At 48.3% G+C, this 25,860-nt stretch overlaps 1 protein-coding gene across 10 annotated transcripts in view; it reads right to left on the bottom strand.

Annotated features, from left to right (window-relative positions):
* The window catches only part of LOC123774890 (polyhomeotic-like protein 2), a 136,320-nt gene that overhangs the window by 46,616 nt on the left and 63,844 nt on the right, over window positions 1-25,860 (bottom strand). For 6 of the 10 annotated variants that reach the window (XM_069316616.1, XM_069316625.1, XM_069316622.1 and 3 more), the window contains exons 2-4: window positions 15,743-16,102; window positions 13,790-13,906; window positions 1,354-1,500 (exon numbers count right to left, since the gene is read on the bottom strand). In XM_069316616.1, the coding sequence (XP_069172717.1) occupies window positions 1,354-1,500; window positions 13,790-13,906; window positions 15,743-16,081 (603 nt within the window). In that variant the 5' untranslated portion in view covers window positions 16,082-16,102. Of the gene's footprint in view, window positions 1-1,353; window positions 1,501-13,789; window positions 13,907-15,742; window positions 16,103-16,609; window positions 16,630-17,224; window positions 17,423-25,860 lie in introns of those variants that run through there. The other 4 variants (XM_069316624.1, XM_069316626.1, XM_069316617.1 and 1 more) reach the window with 3 other exon arrangements.

Here is a 25,860-nt window from a genome sequence, read left to right as displayed (position 1 = left end):
GGACATAATTCCACATGAGACCAGGAGGCAAGGCAGGATGTGCAGAATACCCCACACTGAAAAGCAGACGTGCGTCCTCTCACCCGTCTTCCCCCCCTCACCTACTGACCTCTCCCCTCCTCCATTCCTTACATAATATACTATCCTGTCTTCCCCCCAACCCCCTAAACCTTACCAACCTTACATATCGGGGTACCGGTAGTACAGTCTGGTTCCCTCTCGACGCACAATCGAAAATTCCGGGTTCGAATCCCGGGCGGGACAGATATTGTTGGGCACATTTCCTTTCACCTCGTGAGCCTGTTCACCTAGCAGTAAGTAGGTACTCAGGAGTTACTCAGCTTGTTGTGGGGTTGTATCCTGGGCGGGGTCGGTACTTTGACTCCTGGGGATGTGTAAAGCCTAATGTGCATGAATACACTCTGGCTTCCTGTCCCCTGACACAATGAATTATTATTATTGTGAATTATATCCTGTCTTCCACCCTAAATCTAACACACATTATATTATCCTGTCTCCCACCTCAAGCTTTACCAACCACACTAACCTTACCCATCTAGACCTTCTCCCATTACAATCCACTCTCCCACCTCAACACTCCACTCTCCCACCTCAACACTCCGCTCTCCCACCTCAACACTCCGCTGTTATACTGTATCTAACATCACCTACCCCTCATTCTCCAACTAGCCTATTTTGTATTCCTCACCCATATCGTTTCTTCACGTCTTCTCCCGCCTGAATCCTTCTCCATCTATCTTCACCCGCCACCACAATTCCCTCCCTCCCTCCTTTACCCTCACCATTTCCTACCTCTTTACCCCACACTCACATTATTCTTCAGCTTTCTCCTAGTCTTCCACCCTCACCCTCATACCTTCACTCTGGAAAGAGCAAATCACCAGCCTATAACTGCTATCAACACCATCCCCATCACTGCATCTCATCCTCCAATCCCCACATGCAGTAAATGTGCACATTATTGTCTTACAACGTTTTTGACAACATCTGAATTGCTGCCTCCATCATTCCTAAATAAACGCACACACCCCCACACCGAACAAAAGAGCACATCACCAACCTGCAGCCATTTATTCGACAGCCCCATCATGGCCTGCCTCCCCCATCCACACTGCAACACACAATTAGGCATGTGATTGCAGGTTAGGACCCCGCCTTGGGTTAGAAAGGCGGGGTCCAAGAGCTAATAGCTCGATTCTGCAGACACAAATAGTAAATACAATAAAAGAGCACGTCACAATCTGAAACCATTTTCCCGACATCCCCCATCACAGCCTGCCTCCCTCCTTCACCCACACTGCAACACACACAATAAAAGAGCACGTCACCAACCTGCAACCATTCTCCCGACATCCCCATCACTGACTCTCTCTCTACCTCCCTCTCTCTTGGTCGGGAGAAGAAGCAAGTGGTAGTGGTGGTGGTGGTGGGCGGTGTTGCTACCAGCGGCCGGCAGTGGTCGGGGAGCGGGAGGCGATTCTAAGGGGAGCAGCCCCGACCAAAGATACGGAGCAAGTATTTACAATAGCGTCACACACACACACTGGCTTGGCTTCTGCCCTCCAGTAATGACATAAAATAGGATTCATTTATATTTCATACACAATAAAGAAAAGACAGAGGGGGAAGGAGGGGGTGAAGTAGTATACACGTGGCAGGGTAACGGTAGCCGCTACTTCCCCTCATCTCCTACCCATAATACACTCTCACTCTTTTAAAGTATCAAGTAAATCAAGACCAAGTCACCCTTTACTAATCTAAACCTCAATTAACCTGCTTAAACTCTGATTAAAGTAACCAATGAAACTCTGCCTAAACAAAGGGCTGAGAATGGCAGGAAAGCCCTGGATAAGGTGGAAAGTATTTAAGGGTTGGTAAGTAATAGAAGCCCAAGCCACATGAGGGTCGTTTTGAGAGGATCTAACATGACCGGAATGCTGGCACACCACAAATCTAATTTAGAAAAAATAGGAACATAGAAGACTATTACAATTCAGGGTCAAGACTTTGGTTTGGATGAATAGGGATGGACAGGCAAAGTGATATGGGGGTGGGGGCTATGTGGGGCTATGTGATGAGGGGGTGGGACTATGTGTGGCAAGGTTATGTGGGGGCGGGGGGCTATGTGGCGTTGTGTGTGGCAGGGTGATGAGGGGGTAGGATTATGTGTGGCAAGGTTATGTGGGGGGGGGGCTGTGTGGGGTTGTGTGAGGCAGGGTGATGAGGGGGTAGGATTATGTGTGGCAAGGTTATGTGGGGGGGGGGCTGTGTGGGGTTGTGTGAGGCAGGGTGATGAGGGGGTAGGACTATGTGTGGCAAGGTTATGTAGGAGGGGCTATGTGTGGCAACATGATGTGGGAGTGGGTGCTCTTCCTACTCCAGTACTTTTTCTCATCTTTATATTGGACATTTACAAGGACACAGACTGCATCAACCTTTGCAGATGAAACTAGGATTTTTATGAGAGTAGACAATATAGAAAACACAGCAGACCTCAAAACTGATGTAAATCAGGCCTTTCAATGGGTTTCAGAAAATAATATGATGTTTAATTTAATGAAAGTAAGTTTCAGATCCAGCAATGTGGAAAAAATGAAAATATGAAAAAGCACATATACAATGCAGCCAAATCACACTACAGAACAAAAAGCAATATACTGTAAAAGATTTGTGAGTAATCATGTCAGAAGACCTTATTTTTAAAGAAGAACAAAGTAGCTGTCACAACTACAAGAAAATACCAGCGTCGAATGTAATGAAACGCCATTTTCTGGGTGAGACCCTAAGGCTCCTCGGAGCTATCCGGGCTGATATGAGTGTATTAGACTCTGGCATCAGTCAATGCACATGGAGTTCTGAGCCTACCAGGGACCACAAGCCAAATCCTGGCCCCCCTCAAAGAGACACGTTGACAAGGTAGCGAGCAACCAGGACCCTGTTCGACCTCCAAAAACCCTGTGCCCAAATGTCTGTCTGAGACATGTTACCGAAGACGGCAGGCAACGCAGGAAACTTACAAATGTTCTGGGAATGAGGATAGACCGCAGGCTGGCTGTACCGAATAACCCTGTGATCTGGGAGACCCGAACCCAGAAACAGGAAAGAAGTGGAAACCAAGTCAACCCAAAATGCATCCCCAGCCACCGAGGTCATGGCGCACAGGTAACGGCAGAGAGCCGCAACCGGTCACAACACATGATGCCCTCCCAGCCGGACCAACCAAGCATCTACAACCCAAGGACCCCTCCGGAAAGCAGCAGTCTCATTCTTCGGCAGAAAAGGAGACGGCTGCAAACGAACAAATCTACCACCAGGATCAAAAGAGCAGAAACCCCTGCGCCAGAGGAGAGCATGAAGCTCCCCAACCCGACCCCTAGAGGCCAATGCCAGCAGGAAAAAAAAAAGAGCCTTAGAAAAACAATCACGAACTGAAGGGGCCACCACAAACTGAGGAGAAGAGAGAAAGGAGAGCACCCGATCCAAAGACTAGGACGGCTCAGGTGGGCCATGAGCAGGCCTCAGGTGAAACAACGCACGAGATAGCTTGTGGAACAGGTGCAGAAGTAACATCAATGCCGAACGCAAGCTGCAACGGCTCTGCCAGCACCGCACAATACGAGGCAACAGACGAGGCGATACGAGGCAACAGATGAGGCGATACGAGGCAACAGACGAGGTCCTGGAACAACCACAAAAGGAAGGACAAGACAACCCTATCAGAGACATAAGGAAACCTACAAAGCGATAAGAAATAACGGAAAGACCGTCAGGAAACTTTATACTGCCGCTGAGACAAAGCACACAGGTGGGACACCAGCAATAAAGCCACCTGCTCACCATACAAGTGGTGATAGGAGTCAGAAAGACCAGACATGAAGACTTGAGGAGAAGAGCGAATCAACCATATAATGGAACGGGCCGACCTGCTGAAAGAGGCGGAGCCGTGGGAAGACCCTCAGGTTTGGACACCGAGCAAGCAGCGCCTGAAACCAAGACAGGGCCGCCACCAAGGGGCCAAGAGCAGCAACCTAAGACAAGCATGCAATGCCAAAGCTGCCTGCGCCCGAATAACAAGATCACTAGCCTGGGTGAACTGGAGAACATGCAAGCAACACTACTCTCAAGACTGCGGGTCAAAGGTGTCACTGACCCAACAGGCAGCATGACGGAGGCACAACCAGTGATTGTCACCCTGAGACAAGGGGACAGAGCAACCTTCAAACTCGCACGAAGCGAGAGGAGGATCCTGGGATTGCATCCATCAAACCAAAGAGCCCCTGCAAGGTTTCTCAGGGCCTTTAGTCACATATCTTGCTAAGGGAAGCCCAGGCAGGATACTGCTAACCGGCACCAAAGATTACCAAGCAAACTGCTAAAGATGAACCCCTGGGATGTGTACATTCACGGGGGCCTAGTGGAGGACCACTGAGATATAATCAAGTGTGACCAAAACCAAGGGACAGACCCCCACCAGGCAGGAAAACAAGAAACAAAAGAAAAACCCTGCAAGAGGACAACGTGCCCTGGTGGAACTGAGCCGGCCACTATGAGAGGTGACAACTAGCTGCACAGTACCCTGTGCCCCAACCAGTGACGAAAACGAACCCCTACTCAGAGGCAAACAATGGTGCATGAAACACCACAGCTCACTTCAAGGGTGGTCAATCACGGAGCAGCAAAAGACCTGGCAGAGGTAGACCCCAAGGTGACTTGTGGAAGATGGCCCCAAGTCCCAAGGGCAATACTTACAGGGCACCTAAGGAAGGACCCTAGGCGCATGTGGCCCAAGTACTTGCAAAATTACTCCTGGCTTGAGCACCACCTAGCAGACAGGACCACACCACAAGGCACAGAAATGAAAAACTCAGGAGCCAGAGGCCCACGACCTTGCCAGTTCACATCAGCCACAGAACTGGGGTGTGGATAGCCGGCACAGGGGTCTGGGGCTCCCCCTTTTCCCTCCTATTGCTCCCCGTGCCTCTCTGAGGGGGCCAGCTTCTGGCTCATGGTCCCCGGTAGGCCTAGAATTCCATGTGCATTGACTAATGCCAGGGTCTAATACATTCATATCAGCCCGGTTAGCTCCGGGGAGCCGAAGGGGCTCCCCCCAGAAATGACAGGTTGGGTAAAAACCCAGCGTTGAATGTAATGAAATGCCATTTTCTGGGTGAGCCCCGGAGGCTCCCTGAAGCTATCCAAACTGATATGTGCCATATTAGTTTGGGGTTATCAGTCACTGGAGTTCTTAAGCCTACCAGGAACCACAATCAGAGTCAGAACCTGGTCAGAGGAGCAGGGAGCAATGGTCTCTGAACACTTTACATTTACAGTACAGAATGTCATAATTGCCATCGACCAGGGAAGGGCCCAGAAACGTAGGAGAATTAAAACAGACCACTGTCAGGTTAACCTCTACAATCTACATCCCAAAAGATAAAAATAAAACCCATAGAAAGAACCAACCAACTGCACTTCATGCAGCTATCACTTCAGCTCATTAGCGCTACACAAGTGGGGGGAGCCAGCAGCCCCACCACTCCATTTCTTGAACTGATGTGCAAGTGGTCAGATCGGTCACCTTTGGCCTTAAGTTCCTGTTCTGGTTTTAGCCTTGTGTAGCTGTCTCAGCTATGTGTTGGTGTGGAGGCCAGGTGTCTTAGTGTACAGGAGCAGCATGCACCTAGGGTGACTTTACCTTGGTGCTCCGTGAGTACTGCCCTTGCATGTCAGGGTAACCTTACCTGAGGCGTTCAGGAATCACTTTCCGTTTGCGGATTTCATCGCTTGGTTTTGTTTTTCATCCTTGGGGTACATCGGGGGTCTAGGGCTTTCCCTCTTACCCCGGGTAGGGGAGTGTTATTGGCTGGGTGGGGCACACTGCGGCTGGTGCAGCTAGCTTTACTTCCACGCAGCAGCTGATGTGTCTCTCTGACTGCCAATTTGTTTGTTATGTATCTTCGGGGAGTTTTGGTTTCATTTTCTTTTCGTTCACTGGCATTCTCACGTTGTTTAGATGGATGAGGTCTGCTTAGCTTCCTATTAGGCAAGCCTAGGTTGTGTTGGTAGTCCTCCTCTGTTTCCCCCGAGGATTCATAGCTGTTACTGGTGGTCAATTTGCCTGCTACCTGACAGGGTTCTACCAGCATAGCTAGCCCCCAGTGCCTGGTCTTCCCATAGGGCTAATTTACCCTATGGGCTCTGGAAAAACCCCTGTGGGCTCGGTCGTACAATGGCTACTTTTTCCAAGCCCGCTCTCACCTTATGCGAAGTCAAAAGTTGTTCGTTGCCCCCCTGCCTCAGGGAACCAATCATCCATACTGTCTTCGTCATACTGCCTGTTGGGTCGGGGGCACCACCGACCCTCGAGTCTTGCAGGTCTTACAATTCCTCGAAGATGAGGATACAAAGTGACAACCCCACTTTTCCCAACTTAAGAATAACAGTGCTCTTTGCTTATTACTTAGTTCTCACATTCTGAAATTTGAATCTTGTCATTGATACTGGTACGAATTCTTGGGTGGTTTACTCTGTACATATGTACAATCTGTGTTAATATTTCTCCTTTCTATAAGTGTCTTATTATGTCCCTTTTCATTTCTGTTGTTGACTCTCTTCTTTCTTGGCCTTGGTGAGTCAACAAGTTAGTCCCCCGTCAACAGTAGCAACAGCAGTTCAGGCCCCTCCAGCAACAGTTGGCGGGGCAGCTTGGGTCCTTTCAGCAGCAGCCATTTGGGCCCCTTTCAGTAGCTGTAGCAGTCAATTCCTCTTCAAGAGCAGTGACAAGTGCATTCTCCTGCAGCAGCAGCGACGATGACGACAACTCCCAGTTTTGTTATTATATAATGATTGACAAACACACTGGTACCTGATACCTGATACCTGGTACCTGGTACCTGATACTTGGTGGTTGGTACATGCTGCTTGCCTCAGAGTGATGTGGCCTGTATTAGTTTAGAGCCAATCACCACTAATTATAGCACATTTTTCATACAATAAATGCCAAGAAATCTAAGCTATCTTACGTGAAGTCTTAATTATTTCAAATGTTTGTCAGGTTCATTAAACTATACTGTAATTCTAAGAATATGACATGCTTACACAATTTCACTCCAATAGATTACTGATATCTTTGTAATCCCAACAGGAAATAAGAGTCAGCCCTGAAGGCTAGTTGTACGAGGTGATCAAGAGTGTCATCTACTCAGTCCACTGTATTAGTGGGACAGTCCACCAGTCACTGAGCCGCCAATCGGGTAAACCATCATACCATCAACAATCAAGCTGACACACCAAAGAATCTCTTAATATCCAAATCGTTTATCACAGGACCCAACACCCTGCTGTTCTGACCATCTTGCAACTAACACACCACCAGACCAATCAACGAGTAATCAACAACTGACCGATTACAACAAAAATTAAATCACTGGCATCATTATAGCAAGATCATTAGTACTATATAAATAAAATAGAATAATTCACAATTTCAACATCATCCCCAAACAGAAGTGCCAAACTGAAAGAGACTGACTTAGGTGGCACACTGGGCTCACCACAATATTCATTCCTAGGAGGACCCATAGTGGCACATAACCATAGACTTGGAACGGTCTTAATTTGCCTCGCATCATTTAACCAGACGACGAGTGTTACGGACCGGACAAAGTTCCCACCACCACGGACAGGTCATGTTCCACTGGGGTGGGGGAAGGAACCAGCAAACCCCACAACACGCAAAAGAGCCAACACACAAAAGTACCAACCAATGAGCCCTGCAATGCATTAAGGAACCAACGGCTCCCGCAGCACACCAAAGCATCGACCACCCCTGCAATACATCAAGGAATCAATCATTTACCACCACAACACACGAAGGTTCCAACCCATATTCAAAGTAACACGCCAAAAACGCAAACGACTTCAACAACACACCAAGGAACCAGCCATAAACCCCTGCAACACACCAAGGAACCAACTAATTATCCCCACAATACCCACAAGAATCAGCCAGCAACACCTGCAACACACCAAGGAACCAGCCATCAACACCCGCAACACACCAAGGAACCAACTAATTATCCCCACAATACCCACAAGAATCAGTCTACAACAACACACCAAGGAACCAGCCATCAACACCCACAACACACCAAGGAACCAACTAATTATCCTCACAATACCCACAAGAACCAGCCAGCAACAACACACCAAGGAACCAACCATCAACACCCGCAACACACCAAGGAACCAACTAATTATCCTCACAATACCCACAAGAACCAGCCAGCAACAACACACCAAGGAACCAGACATCAACACCCGCAACACACCAAGGAACCAACTAATTATCCCCACAATACCCACAAGAGCCAGCCTGCGACCACTTCAACACACCAAGGAACCAACCACCTATCTCTGCAACACATCAAGGAATCGACCTGCGACCACCACAATACACCGAGGAATCAATTATTAACCCCTGCAACACACCAAGGAACCAATCAACAACCTCTGCAACACACCAAAGTCCCAAATGATCCCCATAAATTGAATACCCAACCAAAAGCTCCTTCAATACACCATGGGACCAACTCTCAACAAACTAAGGTACCAACCAACGACTCCCACAACACACTAAAGAGCCAACCAACAATCCCAGCAACACACAAAGGAACTCACCAGCTACCTTTACAATACACTAAGGAACCCATCAATAACCCTCACACAATATCAAGGAACCCACAACCACCACAGCCAACCAAGGAACCCCAAAACGCACAGAAAAATCAATCAACGCCTTCCCCATCACACCAAGACACCAACCAACTGTTCCTGCAAAATGCAAAGGAATTAAAAATCCTTGTAACACATGAAAGAACCAATCTACAAACCCCTTTACACACCAAGGAACCAACGACCTTCACAACACACCAACTGACCAATCAATGTAACTCCCAAAACACCAAAGAACAAATACCGTCTGGAACACACAAAGAAACTAACCAACATTCCTCAAAATGCACGAAGAAACCAGTCCTCACAACACACCAAGAAACTAACCAACATCTCCGACAACCCACCAAGGGACCTGCCAGTGTCACTGGCAACACACCAAGGAGTGTGAGAGGCAAGCAGACAGTGGTGGTGTCCAAAAAGCCAGGAGGTGAGAGAACAAATAAGAGGGAGAAAGATGGAACCCTTCACCTTAGGAATCTTGGTGGTTGGCATAATGATATTTCTGCATTTGGCGATAGTCATCACCTTAGAGAAAACAGACGTGGCGGCTGGATCTCCTGCTGCCTCCATTTCATGTAAATACAGTGAGACCATCCATGCTGAAAAGCACAAGTGACAACAACTTAAATAAAAAAAAAAGGTAGCAAAGACCAATGAGAAAGACAAATGAAGAGTGGACACCACAGCAACTATTAACATGACAGACCCTTTACCACACTCTCACAACCATGTACCTCAACAAACAAAATTCCACACATTACTTCTACAATATGCAGACGAGGAGTCACAATAACGTGGCTGAAATACGTTGACCACTCCTACCACGCTGCAAATTACAACCATCGTAAACTTGAACCCCAACAAAATGAACTCAAATTAACCACTGACAGCGCACTATTTCAGATAAGATACAGACAACAATACCGTTCAAGATGACAGACGGTAATCAGGCCAGACAACACCACACTGAAGACTGAAGGAGAACCAGGATACAACAATATTGATGATGATGACGATGATACACAGTAATCAGCTTGCACACCATCAAACATTTGCCAACCTAACACTCATACAGTATGATGATATTGTATGATTCTTTAGTAGTTTAACACATCAATTTTCAGGCTAAATTTAATATACATGCCAATCCAGCTCATATTGAAATGAAAAATAATCTACACAAGAAAGAGTGTATAGAAAGTATAGAAAGACGATATAGTGTACAGACAGGACTAACTCATACAAGAGTAATCACCATCTTAACACTATTATATGGTACTGGTTACTATATATTGCTTTTAGTTTTATCATCACCACAGTTACTGGTAAATAATAAAGCTTATTTTTAGCTTTATTATGTGTTGCTGATATCACAGGCGAGACTAAATGAGGTGGAAGAGAGCACACGTGAATGCCAGTAGTTATTACTCGCTACGGCAATCAGCTGTAGCGAGGACACCTCGCTACGGCTATGGTGTCTTGGATGTTATGGTGTCCATTACATCCAGGACACCTCTCACCTCAGTTTGTTACATTTTACCATGTTTTACCGAGCTTTGTCTCTCTTCACTGCTTTATTATGTCATATGTGAACTAGTAAATATGCGTACAAATATTGCATCAATAAGATATAATGAGTATAATTATTTTAAGACAACCCGTTTTTCTGTGCCCTCAGCTATTATGCTTTTATTATACTCATATCTGATGTTGTACTTAAAAAAGCTTAAAACTTATACTTATGGAAAGCTTAAAACAATGTCACCACTTCCAACCTCTTCTATACCAGATTTATCCTCCTTTCATTCTACACAACCATATGAACACGGCTTTCCTTTTTGGGATTCTATGCAAGTAAGATACAGATTTAGGGCTATTGTTGTAGTGTTCATTTCCATCATTTTATAGCACAGTATGTTATGAATTAAAGGAGGAGATAAGTTTTGCAATAAATTAATATATCTGGTAACTATTTTGTCGATCAATAACAAACATTTTTTTGGGTAGATGAGCGCCTAGCACACACCCACCACATTTATAAAGAGGGAAATGCAAATGACTGTCCCACATAATGTAACTGATCCAATGAGGTAACTGACTACAGAATATTGTAATGAAAAACATTGGAAGTAAAGAAGCCAAACAGTTGACAATAATGTATAGAAACACCTAAATGAGAGTGAACTTTAATAGTACTGTATCATTTTGCATGCAAGGGCTTTATCATTTCAAAATTTCATATTTGATAGCCTTACAGGCAAGATGCTATCTTGCATCAAACATTGATGCAAGATGATCAACTCGCATCAACAACATCAAACATTGATCAAGCATCAAACATCAAATATATCTACTTGTAAAGTCTACTATCTTTTAGGTGTGTCCACATGTCTCAGGAATAAGTGAAGAATCTTTGACAACCTGATTGCTTCTTGTCCAATTCGAAATCATCAGAACTAGTGTCCCTCAGATAAATTCAGGTAGACATGAGACTATTGTTGAATATTTTAAATGTTCCTACAATTTCAAGATAGAAATGCATTTTATACAACATGCAACAACTTCTAAAATAGACAGTTTAGATTGAAGAAAGCTATGACAGATTAACACCAGAATGACAGTTCATAATGCTTGCCATGAAATAAGAGGATATTTACAGCCAGGGAATATAACACTTGCACTATTCACTATCTTCTTGAGGTTATCTTGAGATGATTTCGGGGCTTTAGTGTCCCCGCGGCCCAGTCCTCGACCAGGCCTCCACCCCCAGGAAGCAGCCCGTGACAGCTGACTAACACCCAGGTACCTATTTTAGTGCTAGGTAACAGGGGCATAGGGTGAAAGAAACTCTTCCCATTGTTTCTCGCCGGCGCCCAGGATCGAACCCGGGACCACAGGATCACAAGTCCAGTGTGCTGTCCACTTGGCCGACCGGCTCCCTCCACTCGGCCGACCGGCTCCCGGCTCTCGACTATGAAACAACTGTCAGTTGAGGTGCTTGCCATGAATGACATGAATTAAGCAGAAGACTTGTATACCAAAAACCACTCAAGCAGTCGATGCCTATTAGCTTAAATTTGGGACACCCTAAAAATTTAGATTTTTTCCACATAAATGACATTCCCAGTTGGAACTGGGTATACTTACAGCTATACAACTTGCTTCGGTAATTTGTCAGAGCAAACTATACACGGGTCTTCATGTTTACAATTTTGAGCTCTTATTGGCTCTATGATGTGTGTTTGTACCTTGAGGTTACCTTGAGGTGCTTCCGGGGCTTAGCGTCCCCGCGGCCCGGTCGTCGACCAGGCCTCCTGGTTGCTGGACTGATCAACCAGGCTGTTAGACGCGGCTGCTCGCAGCCTGACGTATGAGTCACAGCCTGGATGATCAGGTATTAGTGTAGTCAAGTGTATATAAATGTGTAAGGAGAAGTCCAAAGATGGATATAAAAGGTGCTGGATATGACATGTTTCTTTTCTTGCAAATACATTGATTGATACTGTATATCATTAAGAAGTAGTGACTTTACTTTAGTCCAGAGTTGTGTTGTAATAATTATATCTAGATAAACTAATTGAAAAGCACTGATTAAAATAAATTAGGCTAAAAAATATTTAATTTTAAAGCACTGAAAAATATAATATTTACTTGTTTTGACGAAGTCATTTATTTATTCAATGAGCTCGTGTCTGACATTGTCCTGTTATACCAAATTGTGTAAGATTCTTGCAGTGTTAATATCAACTATCATCAACCTAAATTATGACCATTTAAAACTTAGTTTCCAAATACAGTACAGTATATTGAACAAATGTAATATTTTTGTTTTGAAGTACTGTAGTCATTTATTTATTCAGTAAACATCTGACATTGCCATGTTATACCACATTGCATCAGATTCTGGCAGTGTTAATATCAACTATGATGAACTTAAATATAAAATCCACTACTTGGCAAAATAATAATTGTATACAAACACAAATTTGAGAGTAGACGTAATTGAAGCTAAGACTTTTTGAATATTACCAAAACAAAATCTTATCAATTATTAGGGCAGCTGTTTGTTAGGAAAAAAAATCACATAAGACTTGTCTCACTATCGTCCGAACAACTTGTGTTCGTCTTACAAGCAGCTGCCCTATGAATTGATAAGATTTTGTTTTGGTAACATTCAATAAAACCTTAGATTTAATTTAGTTTGCTCGCAATTTTGTGTTTCTCTACAAATACTATTTTACCAAGTAGTGGATTTTATATTTAAGTTCATCATAGTTGATATTAACACTGCCAGAATCTGATGCAATGTGGTATAACATGGCAATGTCAGATGTTTACTGAATAAATAAATGACTACAGTACTTCAAAACAAAAATATTACATTTGTTCAATATACTGTACTGTATTTGGAAACTAAGTTTTAAATGATCATAATTTTGGTGTAGATATTCCTGCTACTTATAGAAAAAATTAAACTTGGCTGTTAATCTGGCGACATTTCGCAAAACCTGCATAAATCAATATGCAGTTTTCATTAATTACAATGGTAATATATATTAAGATAAATGTTCTAAAATTCTACTAACATTTGCAGTTGCAATCAGCCACTTGCCAGTTACAATGACACAGTTGTCACTTGATACTAATACACTTATTGGGTCATTAGTCTAATGTCAACATGACTGATAGTATTAAATTTATATGGCATTAATTGAAGAAACTCAAGCCATTGCTGGTACCGAATGCATACCCAACGTGGCACACAACAGGCAAGTGATTGATCAAATTTATTTTTAAAAAGGGAACCTTGATTTTCTTAAATTTTAGATTTGATGTGTGGTTGCCTCACTACAAGAGAAGATTAAAAACTTAGCATGATAAGAGCCAATAAATGACCTAAGTTCACAGTACAGTAATTAAGCACATAGTTGTAAATAGTATGTAAAACACTGAATGCAAAAGATTTAATAATGAAAATGCCTCTAGCTGATAGTGAGACGGCCCAACATTTACAAGCAAGACGAGAGCTTACCTGTGGCGACTGTTGTGGCATAGAGGTGGTGACCCCGTGAGGGGAGTGGGCTGCCTGCGGAGCCTGCTGCATCACCTGCTGCATCCCTTGCTGTTGTACACCCTGCTGCTGCCCAACCTATGCACAAACACACCACTCATCACTAATCAACAATATAAACAAATATCTAAATATAGCCTGATCTTATACTGTTGTTACCAATCTTGAGGTTATCTTGAGATGATTTCGGGACTTAGCGTACCGCGGCCCGGTCCTTGATCAGGCCTTCATTTTGTTACACACCCCCAGGAAGCAGCCCGTAGCAGCTGTCTAACTCCCAGCTATCTATTTACTGCTAGGTGGACAGGTGCATCAGGATAAAAGAAACTGCCCATTTGTTTCCGCCTCCACCGGGAATCGAACCCGGAACCTCAGAACTACGAATCCAAAGCGCTGTACACTCAGCTGTCGGGCCCCAGGAAACCTACCAAAAGGTTTCAAAATACACCTTGTAATTACACTACTGATATTTGTCTTAATTAACCAAAAAAAACTTGCAAGCAAGTCATCATAATCTATTTAATAAATCATAGAATAACTTGCGATTACTCTCTTCCTTTCTATCTAAATAGAATACAGTATATATACAGTAGAATATTTTAAACTGTAGCAGAATTATAATTGGTAAATTCAAATACAAGACCACAATAATCACTATCACATTTTTCCCTTTCATGGAGTGGGGAACCCTTAAACAGGGTAAAAATATGAGTAGAGTCAAGTGAAATTTTCCTTTCTGAGTAGCACCTCAGCTGCTCCCACAAATCAAGTCATGGGTCGCATATCTATTGTATACCTGTCAACAATTCTGACCATAAACATCCTTGCAGCCCAGCCTCTGACCTCCTGGTTGGTTGCACTGTATAATCAACCAGGCTGTTCAAATGTGGCTATTCACAGCCTGACATGAGTCACCTTACCTTGAGGTTACCTTGAAGTGTTTTCGGGGCTTAGCGTCCCCCGGGGCCTGGTCGTCAACAAGGCCTCCTTGTTGCTGGACTGGTCAACCAGGCTGTTGGATGCGGCTGCTCGCAGTCTGACATATGAATAACAGCCTGGTTGATCAGGTATTCTTTGGAGGTGCTGGTCAGGTTCTCTCTTGAACACTGTGAGGGGTCAGCCAGTTATGCTCCTTATGTGTAGTGGAAGCGTGTTGAACAGTCTCGGGCCTCTGATGTTGAATAAGAGTTCTCTCTCAGAGTACCTATTGCACCTCTACTTTTCAATGGGGGTATTCTGCACATCCTGCCATGCCTTCTGGTCTCATGTGGTGTTATTTCTGTGTGCAGGTTTGGGACCAGCCCCTCTACTATTTTCCACATCAACTCTGGCGGGCTGTATATTTTTCATATGTTATTTGTTAATTTCGATATTGGAGTAAACTGTCATAATTTTTCGCTTGCGTATGCCTTCACTCCTTTTCAATTTTCACACTGCTAAGACAAATGCGTCATTTTTTTTTTAATGCAAAGTACGTGCCACATTACATCTGCCCAGTATAGCCACACTACTAAGTCACGTTACAATATATTCATCACACTTAAGGGACCAGACCAAGTGAAAAGTAGAGTGTTACAGGCACAAGTAATGAACACTGAACATCAGAGGTCCAAGGCTATGCAGTATTCTCCCAATAAATATAAGAAATATTGCCAGAACAAAAGAGGACGTGTTCAAGAGAAAACAGACAAGTTCCTTCAGGAAGTGGCAGACCAACTGGGTCGTAATGGATATGTGGGCCCGTGAGCCGCTCCAAGCAACAACGTTTTAGATCAAGATCACGAGACAGACGCCAGGCTTGGAGAGTAGCAGAACTCTCAGAACGGACTCTAGGAATTGCCATATGTTCTGTGAAAGCATAACTATCAGGTATTCTATAAAGAGGAGTTTTTGTACTTTGATGATGAGACTGACCTGTGGGGAAGCCTGTTGGACAATGGGCTGGGCTGTAGCTGCAGCCTGCATGGAGACTAAGGTGGTAGTTTGGTGAGCAAGATGGTGCTGTTGCTGCAGCTGCTGCTGATGCTGCTGCTGCTGCTGCTGCTGATGTTGTTGCTGCTGCTGTTGCTGCTGCTGCTGTTGCTGCTGCTGCTGCTGTTGTTGCTGATGATGTTGTTGTTGTTGCTGATGATGTTGCTGTTGTTGCTGTTGTTGCTGTTGTTGTTGTTGTTGCTGCTGCTGCTGCTGCTGCTGCTGAGGGTGTTGAGGAATAGCAGAGGCTTGAGCATGTGCTATATCCTTATCCTCACTCATCGTCTATATACAATCACTCGTCTGAAAAAAAAATATCATTTACTAAGAATGATTCAAATTTACAAATTTATTAAGATATTATCTACATCACTATGTATGTATGTACATGACTGAATGTACATGTAGGTATGTATATGTATGTACGTACATGAATGTATGTACATGTATATATGTACATGTATGGTATGTACATATGTACACACACACACATAGAGCAGTATACAAGGTTCAATTTACCTGATTTTAATAATTTTCAACAAAATTCAAATTCTTGTATGTGAATTAATATTATTATATTATATTAACATGATGAATTAATGACCTAGTTTGCTTAGGATAGGTTAGAGTTAGTCATATTTCTATACAAGTTTTAACTCAAATAAAACATATAAATCATATATCTTATTATGAAAGCTTTTATCATTTATATGAAACAAAAATTTAAATTTAGAATTTTTGGAAAAATTGGCTTGTCATGCAAATCAGGCCTTGCATACTCGCTCGCGGAACGCCAAGCGAGTGTCTTACCACTACACCACGGAGATTAAATTTCTAGCACACTATCTGTTCACAACAGAAAGTACAAATTATTTGTAATATTATTTGTAATGTCCGAGGCTCATGTGGGAACCGTTTCCATTTGTTGATACATCATCCATGCTAAACTGGCTGTCCGTATCTGTCGTGCCAATTTGTCGGAGAATTTTGCATGTAGTGATCATGACCTCCGTGTTTCTTCCCTTCAGTGATATGAGGTTTAATTTTTAACATCAACTTTAAACCTATTTAGTATCTCTCGGTTTCTGACTAGTCTAGAGGCATACCTCTGAAAAGGTGTATTTTCAGTTCCTCAAGAACTTAAAAGCAAGAATTTGGGAGTGCCGCACAAGGTCGCTGGCCCAAGTTCAATTTATTGTGACAAGAAAGAAATACATCTCAAAGGGATAGAGTAACTTAGGCTATATCTACCCCCCCTCTACTTCAAGTCCCTTAAGGGGCGCAAATATTCAGTGAGTACAAATACACAAATAACAGTACAAGAATCCCATTTAACATTGCAGGTTAATATAGTAGGCACAGCATATAAGTGTTACACTCCTGAGGCAAAATTCTTGTAGCTCCTAAGTATCCTGTCTATCATACCATTATCACACATCCAAGTCGCTGGCCCATACTAGGTGCGTCCCGTTATTAAAGAACACCTTTAAGTCCCTCCCAGCATGAGGAAGGGACGGAAATTATCAGGGGGAAACCGCCAAGCCATTACGACAATATAACACTGGGAAGGGGTCACGATAAAAGGATATGGGATGGGACGGGGGGAAGGAATGGTGGCCAACCACTTGGACGGTCGGGGGATTGAACGCCGACCTTCATGATGCGAGACCGTCGCTCTACCGTCCAGCCCAAGTGGTTGGGGAAGGGAGGGGGGGGGGCACATAAAGTTCAGCTGTCGAAAATCTATGAAAGAGCAAATCACTCTCAGCAGGAGAGAAGAACTGAACTCCCTGGATTGACAGCGCTTTGTAGTCCTGAGGTACCGGGTTCAATCCCCGGTGGAGGCAGAGACAAATGGGCAAAATGTTTCTTTCACCCTGATGCCCCTGTTCACCTAGCAGTAATTAGGTACCTGGGAGTTAGACACCAAGGGAGCCGGTCGGCCGAGCGGACAGCACGCTGGACTTGTGATCCTGTGGTCCCGGGTTCGATCCCGGGCGCCGGCGAGAAAACAATGGGCAGAGTTTCTTTCACCCTATGCCCCTGTTACCTAGCAGTAAAATAGGTACCTGGGTGTTAGTCAGCTGTCACGGGCTGCTTCCTGGGGGTGGAGGCCTGGTCGAGGACCGGGCCGCGGGGACACTAAAGCCCCGAAATCATCTCAAGATAACCTCAAGATAACCTGCTACGAGCTGCTTTCTGGGGGTGTGTAATAAAAAGGAGGCCTGGTCGAGGACCGGGCCGCGGGGACACTAAGCCCCGAAATCATCTCAAGATGGTCACAATTATAGTAGGATCGATTGGGCGCCCGTCCATAAAGCTCCAGCATGTGTGGGGAACAACAGCATCTATTATGCACCCCATACCCATCTTGTGGGCGGTAGTGGAAAGGGTTACAGAGGCACATAATGGGCTCAGGGACTGAACCCCACAATTCATTTAGCTAAGCAAGTTACAATCTTGATGAGCTAGTTACAACATTTAACCACATCAACAAGAGGCCCAGCCGCCTCATGTGTGTCCATGGGGGCAGCAGAGACTCCTCCCACCTGTAACACCTTCATGAGTCATGGTGGGCTTCAAACACATGTGTGAGAGAGAGAGAGAGAGAGAGAGAGAGAGAGAGAGAGAGAGAGAGAGAGAGAGAGAGAGAGAGAGAGAGAGAGAGAGAGAGAGAGAGAGAGAGAGAGAGAGAGAGACAGCGAGAGAGAGAGAGAGAGAGAGAGAGAGAGAGAGAGAGAGAGAGAGAGAGAGAGAGAGAGAGAGAGAGAGAGAGAGAGAGAGAGAGAGAGAGAGAGAGACAGCGAGAGAGAGAGACAGCGAGAGAGAGAGACAGCGAGAGAGAGAGACAGCGAGAGAGAGAGACAGCGAGAGAGAGAGACAGCGAGAGAGAGAGAGACAGCGAGAGAGACAGCGAGAGAGACAGCGAGAGAGAGACAGCGAGAGAGAGCTAGACAGCGAACGAGAGAGACATAGACAGCGAAAGAGAGAGAGCAAGACAGCGAAAGAGAGAGAGCAAGACAGCGAAAGAGAGAGAGCAAGACAGCGAAAGAGAGAGAGCAAGATAGCGAAAGAGAGAGAGCAAGAGAGAGAGAGAGCAAGAGAGAGAGCAAGAGAGAGAGAGAGCAAGAGAGAGAGAGAGCAAGAGAGAGAGACAGCAAGAGAGAGAGAGCGAGAGAGAGACTGAGAAAGATAGCGAGAGATTCACTATCTCTCAACCCCCACAAGCACAACTTGGCGAGTACCAAATAACCCTTAATAAATTCCCTCCCAACCGGTCTCCTGAGGAACTAAAACCTATTAAAACTCATATAATTTTAAAATAAAAAATTAAGACTGCAGGGGTCAAGGTGAAAAAAAGTAATTGATGTACACAGTGCAGTTAAATCCCAGTTAGTGCCTTAAGCCATCCTTCCTCCCCCAAGCTACGATGATTCTTAGTGGCGTGATAGTTATAAGACCAGTCTTAAGATGAGGAGACATCTTAATAATGCTTCTTCTGTTCCCGTCTCCAAAACCTCTCAAATCAGAGTCTACTATAAATTCATTCCCCACTAGAGGATTCATCTTTGATATGTATTAAAGAGAATGAAAGTTGTGAAATCAAACGTTGTAATCTGAAAAATAAAACCGATACTGCATTTGGTGACTGAGGAAATAATTGAAGTTGGAGGTTACTCTAAGTGAGTAGCCATTTAGCCTTTTATATCGGTACAAAATTAACAACAATACACACACTTCCTTGTTGTATTATTTTGTATGGCTTAAATACAGGAGCAACTCTCTCTCGTCAGGTTATACTGGCGCTACTGTGAATATCCCTAAACAAATATAGCCATCCGTAGCCCGGACCACGTAGGCGTCAAAAATTCATAGTCTAAGCGCCCAAATCCCATCCCCCACGGGTCATGCTGCTAGCCAATCACGAGGCCCAGCCAGCACCCAACGACCAATGAACGCGTCCTCCTCCCGTAACCATGGCAACACCGCCCCAGACAAAACACCCAACGGATGCAAAAACATTTATAATATTTTTTTAACTTAAATCTACATCAGACAATAGATATAATAAATTCCCCTCCCTTTGCCATTAACTATCTACATTGTAAAACTGAGATGATCATCTTACAACGATTCAGAAACAATGGCTTTAGTAGGATTGTTTAAATTGGTATTCTAGCGAGGTGTGGCAGTTGCATTCCTGTGTAGTGATGTTGCCAATTATTGATAATCACAGAGCCACAACCTCGCCATGCTATCCACACCCACCTTCACTCTCCCTCTCATCACTAACTCAACCAAATCTCAATGAACGAATCAATAATAAAAGTTTCAAGACACTAAATCCCTAAAAAGAATTTTTTTTGGGTAAAATTCCCGAGAGACTAACCCAAGTATAATGACCATCTTTTTTTATATATTTCGTCCTGCCAACATTCACCCGATACAAAGAAAATGTCAACGTTTCATAATGTTTCGAACTAATTCAAACTCAATAGCCATAGAAGAAATGAGCCCCAGCAATAGAATTGAACCAAGTAATCGATATAATGAGCGCTATGAACCGGGAAATAATATCCTCAACCAGCCCCTTTGGTGAACAATAACCAACGGGAAAGAATGTTGACAAACGCGTATAATTTCGTGCGCGTGAATTAATGTACACATATTCCTGGCCAGCAACCCCTGCGCCGAGGCTTCCATCCACCTCATATTACTTGTCGATCTCAAACGAACACTCCAAGTCCTCGCGGCCATTCACAGCTCCTGCGGCCACATTCACGAAGCAGTTACGCAAGCACTTACGAACCTGGGGCTAGATTAACGAAGCAGTTACGCAAGTACTTACGAACGTGTACACCTTTCCTCAATCTTTGACGGCTTTGGTTACATTTATTAAACAGTTTACAAGCATGAAAACTTGCCAATCAACTGTTGTTATTGTTATAAACAGCCTCCTGGTGCTTCGGAGCTCATTAACTGTTTAATAAGTGTAAACAAAGCCGCCAAAGATTGAGAAAAGATGGACAGGTTCGTAAGTACTTGCGTAACTGCTTCGTGAAACTGGTCCCTGTACATCTTTCCTCAACGTTTGACGGCTTTGTTTACATTTATTAAACAGTTTACATGCTTGAAAATTTCCCAATCAACTGTTAATATAAACAGCCTCCAGGTGCTTCAGAGCTCATTAACTTTAATTATTGTAAACAAAGCCGCCAAAGATTGAGAAAAGATGTACAGGTTCGTAGGTGCTTGCGTAACTGCTTCGTGAATCTGGCCCCTGGTTCACATACACTGGTTCAGGCGCCCACCCCATCTACCAGTTATTATTAAGATAATCGATAAGGTGAATGGCTGAGCTGAACAACCAAACCCCGCTGATGGGTTGGCCAGAGTGGTGAACCCATGGCTCGTGTGTGGTGACTGTGGCCACGGGGGGGTCGTGTGTGGTGACTGTGGCCACGGGGGATCGTGTGTGGTGACTGTGGCCACGGGGGTCGTGTGTGGTGACTGTGGCCACGGGGGTCGTGTGTGGTGACTGTGGCCACGGGGGTCGTGTGTGTGGTGACTGTGGCCACGGGGCTCCTGTGTGTGGTGACTGTGGCCACGGGGGTCGTGTGTGTGGTGATTGTGGCCACGGGGGGGTCGTGTGTGGTGACTGTGGCCACGGGGCTCCTGTGTGTGGTGACTGTGGCCACGGGGGTCGTGTGTGTGGTGACTGTAGCCACGGGGCTCCTGTGTGTGGTGACTGTGGCCACGGGGCTCCTGTGTGTGGTGACTGTGGCCACGGGGGTCGTGTGTGTGGTGACTGTGGCCACGGGGGGTCCTGTGTGTGGTGACTGTGGCCACGGGGCTCCTGTGTGTGGTGACTGTGGCCACGGGGGTCGTGTGTGGTGACTGTGGCCACGGGGGTCCTGTGTGTGGTGACTGTGGCCACGGGGGGTCGTGTGTGGTGACTGTGGCCACGGGGGTCGTGTGTGGTGACTGTGGCCACGGGGGGTCCTGTGTGGTGACTGTGGCCACGGGGGGTCCTGTGTGTGGTGACTGTGGCCACGGGGGTCGTGTGTGTGGTGACTGTGGCCACGGGGGGTCCTGTGTGTGGTGACTGTGGCCACGGGGGGTCCTGTGTGTGGTGACTGTGGCCACGGGGGGTCCTGTGTGTGGTGACTGTGGCCACGGGGCTCCTGTGTGTGGTGACTGTGGCCACGGGGGGTCCTGTGTGTGGTGACTGTGGCCACGGGGGGTCCTGTGTGTGGTGACTGTGGCCACGGGGGTCGTGTGTGGTGACTGTGGCCACCGGGCTCCTGTGTGTGGTGACTGTGGCCACGGGGCTCCTGTGTGTGGTGACTGTGGCCACGGGGCTCCTGTGTGTGGTGACTGTGACCACGGGGGTCCTGTGTGTGGTGACTGTGCCCACGGGGGTCGTGTGTGGTGACTGTGGCCACGGGGCTCCTGTGTGTGGTGACTGTGGCCACGGGGCTCCTGTGTGTGGTGACTGTGGCCACGGGGGGGTCGTGTGTGTGGTGACTGTGGCCACGGGGGTCGTGTGTGTGGTGACTGTGGCCACGGGGGTCCTGTGTGTGGTGACTGTGGCCACGGGGGTCGTGTGTGGTGACTGTGGCCACGGGGGTCGTGTGTGTGGTGACTGTGGCCACGGGGGTCGTGTGTGTGGTGACTGTGGCCACGGGGGGGTCGTGTGTGTGGTGACTGTGGCCACGGGGGGTCGTGTGTGGTGACTGTGGCCACGGGGGTCGTGTGTGTGGTGACTGTGGCCACGGGGGGTCCTGTGTGTGGTGACTGTGGCCACGGGGGGTCGTGTGTGTGGTGACTGTGGCCACGGGGGGTCCTGTGTGTGGTGACTGTGGCCACGGGGGGTCCTGTGTGTGGTGACTGTGGCCACGGGGGTCCTGTGTGTGGTGACTGTGGCCACGGGGGGTCCTGTGTGTGGTGACTGTGGCCACGGGGGTCCTGTGTGTGGTGACTGTGGCCACGGGGGGTCCTGTGTGTGGTGACTGTGGCCACGGGGGTCCTGTGTGTGGTGACTGTGGCCACGGGGGGTCGTGTGTGGTGACTGTGGCCACGGGGGTCGTGTGTGTGGTGACTGTGGCCACGGGGGCTCCTGTGTGTGGTGACTGTGGCCACGGGGGGTCCTGTGTGTGGTGACTGTGGCCATGGGGGGTCCTGTGTGTGGTGACTGTTGCCACGGGGGCTCCTGTGTGTGGTGACTGTGGCCACGGGGGTCCTGTGTGTGGTGACTGTGGCCACGGGGGTCGTGTGTGTGGTGACTGTGGCCACGGGAGCTCCTGTGTGTGGTGACTGTGGCCACGGGGGTCCTGTGTGTGGTGACTGTGGCCACGGGGGTCCTGTGTGTGGTGACTGTGGCCACGGGGCTCCTGTGTGTGGTGACTGTGGCCACGGGGGGTCGTGTGTGTGGTGACTGTGGCCACGGGGGTCGTGTGTGTGGTGACTGTGGCCACGGGGGTCGTGTGTGTGGTGACTGTGGCCACGGGGGGTCGTGTGTGTGGTGACTGTGGCCACGGGGGTCGTGTGTGGTGACTGTGGCCACGGGGGGTCGTGTGTGTGGTGACTGTGGCCATGGGGGGTCCTGTGTGTGGTGACTGTGGCCACGGTGGCTCCTGTGTGTGGTGACTGTGGCCACGGGGGTCCTGTGTGTGGTGACTGTGGCCACGGGGGGTCGTGTGTGTGGTGACTGTGGCCACGGGGGGTCCTGTGTGGGGTGACTGTGGCCACGGGGGTCGTGTGTGTGGTGACTGTGGCCACGGGGGGTCCTGTGTGTGGTGACTGTGGCCACGGGGGGTCCTGTGTGTGGTGACTGTGGCCACGGGGGCTCCTGTGTGTGGTGACTGTGGCCACGGGGCTCCTGTGTGTGGTGACTGTGGCCACGGGGCTCCTGTGTGTGGTGACTGTGGCCACGGGGGGTCCTGTGTGTGGTGACTGTGGCCACGGGGGGTCCTGTGTGTGGTGACTGTGGCCACGGGGGGTCCTGTGTGTGGTGACTGTGGCCACGGGGGGTCCTGTGTGTGGTGACTGTGGCCACGGGGGTCGTGTGTGGTGACTGTGGCCACGGGGCTCCTGTGTGTGGTGACTGTGGCCACGGGGGGTCGTGTGTGTGGTGACTGTGGCCACGGGGGGTCGTGTGTGGTGACTGTGGCCACGGGGGGTCGTGTGTGTGGTGACTGTGGCCACGGGGGGTCGTGTGTGTGGTGACTGTGGCCACGGGGGGTCCTGTGTGTGGTGACTGTGGCCACGGGGGGTCCTGTGTGTGGTGACTGTGGCCACGGGGGTCCTGTGTGTGGTGACTGTGGCCACGGGGGGTCCTGTGTGTGGTGACTGTGGCCACGGGGGGTCGTGTGTGGTGACTGTGGCCACGGGGGGTCGTGTGTGGTGACTGTGGCCACGGGGGGTCCTGTGTGTGGTGACTGTGGCCACGGGGGGTCCTGTGTGTGGTGACTGTGGCCACGGGGGTCCTGTGTGTGGTGACTGTGGCCACGGGGGGTCCTGTGTGTGGTGACTGTGGCCACGGGGGGTCGTGTGTGGTGACTGTGGCCACGGGGGGTCCTGTGTGTGGTGACTGTGGCCACGGGGGGTCCTGTGTGTGGTGACTGTGGCCACGGGGGTCCTGTGTGTGGTGACTGTGGCCACGGGGGTCCTGTGTGTGGTGACTGTGGCCACGGGGGTCCTGTGTGTGGTGACTGTGGCCACGGGGGGTCCTGTGTGTGGTGACTGTGGCCACGGGGGGTCCTGTGTGTGGTGACTGTGGCCACGGGGGTCCTGTGTGTGGTGACTGTGGCCACGGGGGTCGTGTGTGTGGTGACTGTGGCCACGGGGGGTCGTGTGTGTGGTGACTGTGGCCACGGGGGCTCCTGTGTGTGGTGACTGTGGCCACGGGGGGTCGTGTGTGTGGTGACTGTGGCCACGGGGGCTCCTGTGTGTGGTGACTGTGGCCACGGGGGTCGTGTGTGTGGTGACTGTGGCCACGGGGGGTCGTGTGTGGTGACTGTGGCCACGGGGGTCCTGTGTGTGGTGACTGTGGCCACGGGGGGTCCTGTGTGTGGTGACTGTGGCCACGGGGGTCCTGTGTGTGGTGACTGTGGCCACGGGGGTCGTGTGTGTGGTGACTGTGGCCACGGGGGTCGTGTGTGTGGTGACTGTGGCCACGGGGGGTCGTGTGTGGTGACTGTGGCCACGGGGGTCCTGTGTGTGGTGACTGTGGCCACGGGGGGTCCTGTGTGTGGTGACTGTGGCCACGGGGGTCCTGTGTGTGGTGACTGTGGCCACGGGGGGTCCTGTGTGTGGTGACTGTGGCCACGGGGGGTCCTGTGTGTGGTGACTGTGGCCACGGGGGGTCCTGTGTGTGGTGACTGTGGCCACGGGGGTCCTGTGTGTGGTGACTGTGGCCACGGGGCTCCTGTGTGTGGTGACTGTGGCCACGGGGGGTCGTGTGTGTGGTGACTGTGGCCACGGGGGTCGTGTGTGTGGTGACTGTGGCCACGGGGGTCGTGTGTGTGGTGACTGTGGCCACGGGGGGTCGTGTGTGTGGTGACTGTGGCCACGGGGGGTCGTGTGTGGTGACTGTGGCCACGGGGGGTCGTGTGTGTGGTGACTGTGGCCACGGGGGGTCCTGTGTGTGGTGACTGTGGCCACGGGGGCTCCTGTGTGTGGTGACTGTGGCCACGGGGGGTCCTGTGTGTGGTGACTGTGGCCACGGGGGGTCGTGTGTGTGGTGACTGTGGCCACGGGGGGTCCTGTGTGGGGTGACTGTGGCCACGGGGGTCGTGTGTGTGGTGACTGTGGCCACGGGGGGTCCTGTGTGTGGTGACTGTGGCCACGGGGGGTCCTGTGTGTGGTGACTGTGGCCACGGGGGCTCCTGTGTGTGGTGACTGTGGCCACGGGGGCTCCTGTGTGTGGTGACTGTGGCCACGGGGCTCCTGTGTGTGGTGACTGTGGCCACGGGGGGTCCTGTGTGTGGTGACTGTGGCCACGGGGGGTCCTGTGTGTGGTGACTGTGGCCACGGGGGGTCCTGTGTGTGGTGACTGT

Source organism: Procambarus clarkii, chromosome 84, assembly GCF_040958095.1.
Source record: "Procambarus clarkii isolate CNS0578487 chromosome 84, FALCON_Pclarkii_2.0, whole genome shotgun sequence".
Classification (NCBI taxonomy): Eukaryota; Metazoa; Arthropoda; class Malacostraca; order Decapoda; family Cambaridae; genus Procambarus; species Procambarus clarkii.
This window is presented reverse-complemented; position numbering and strand designations above follow the sequence as displayed.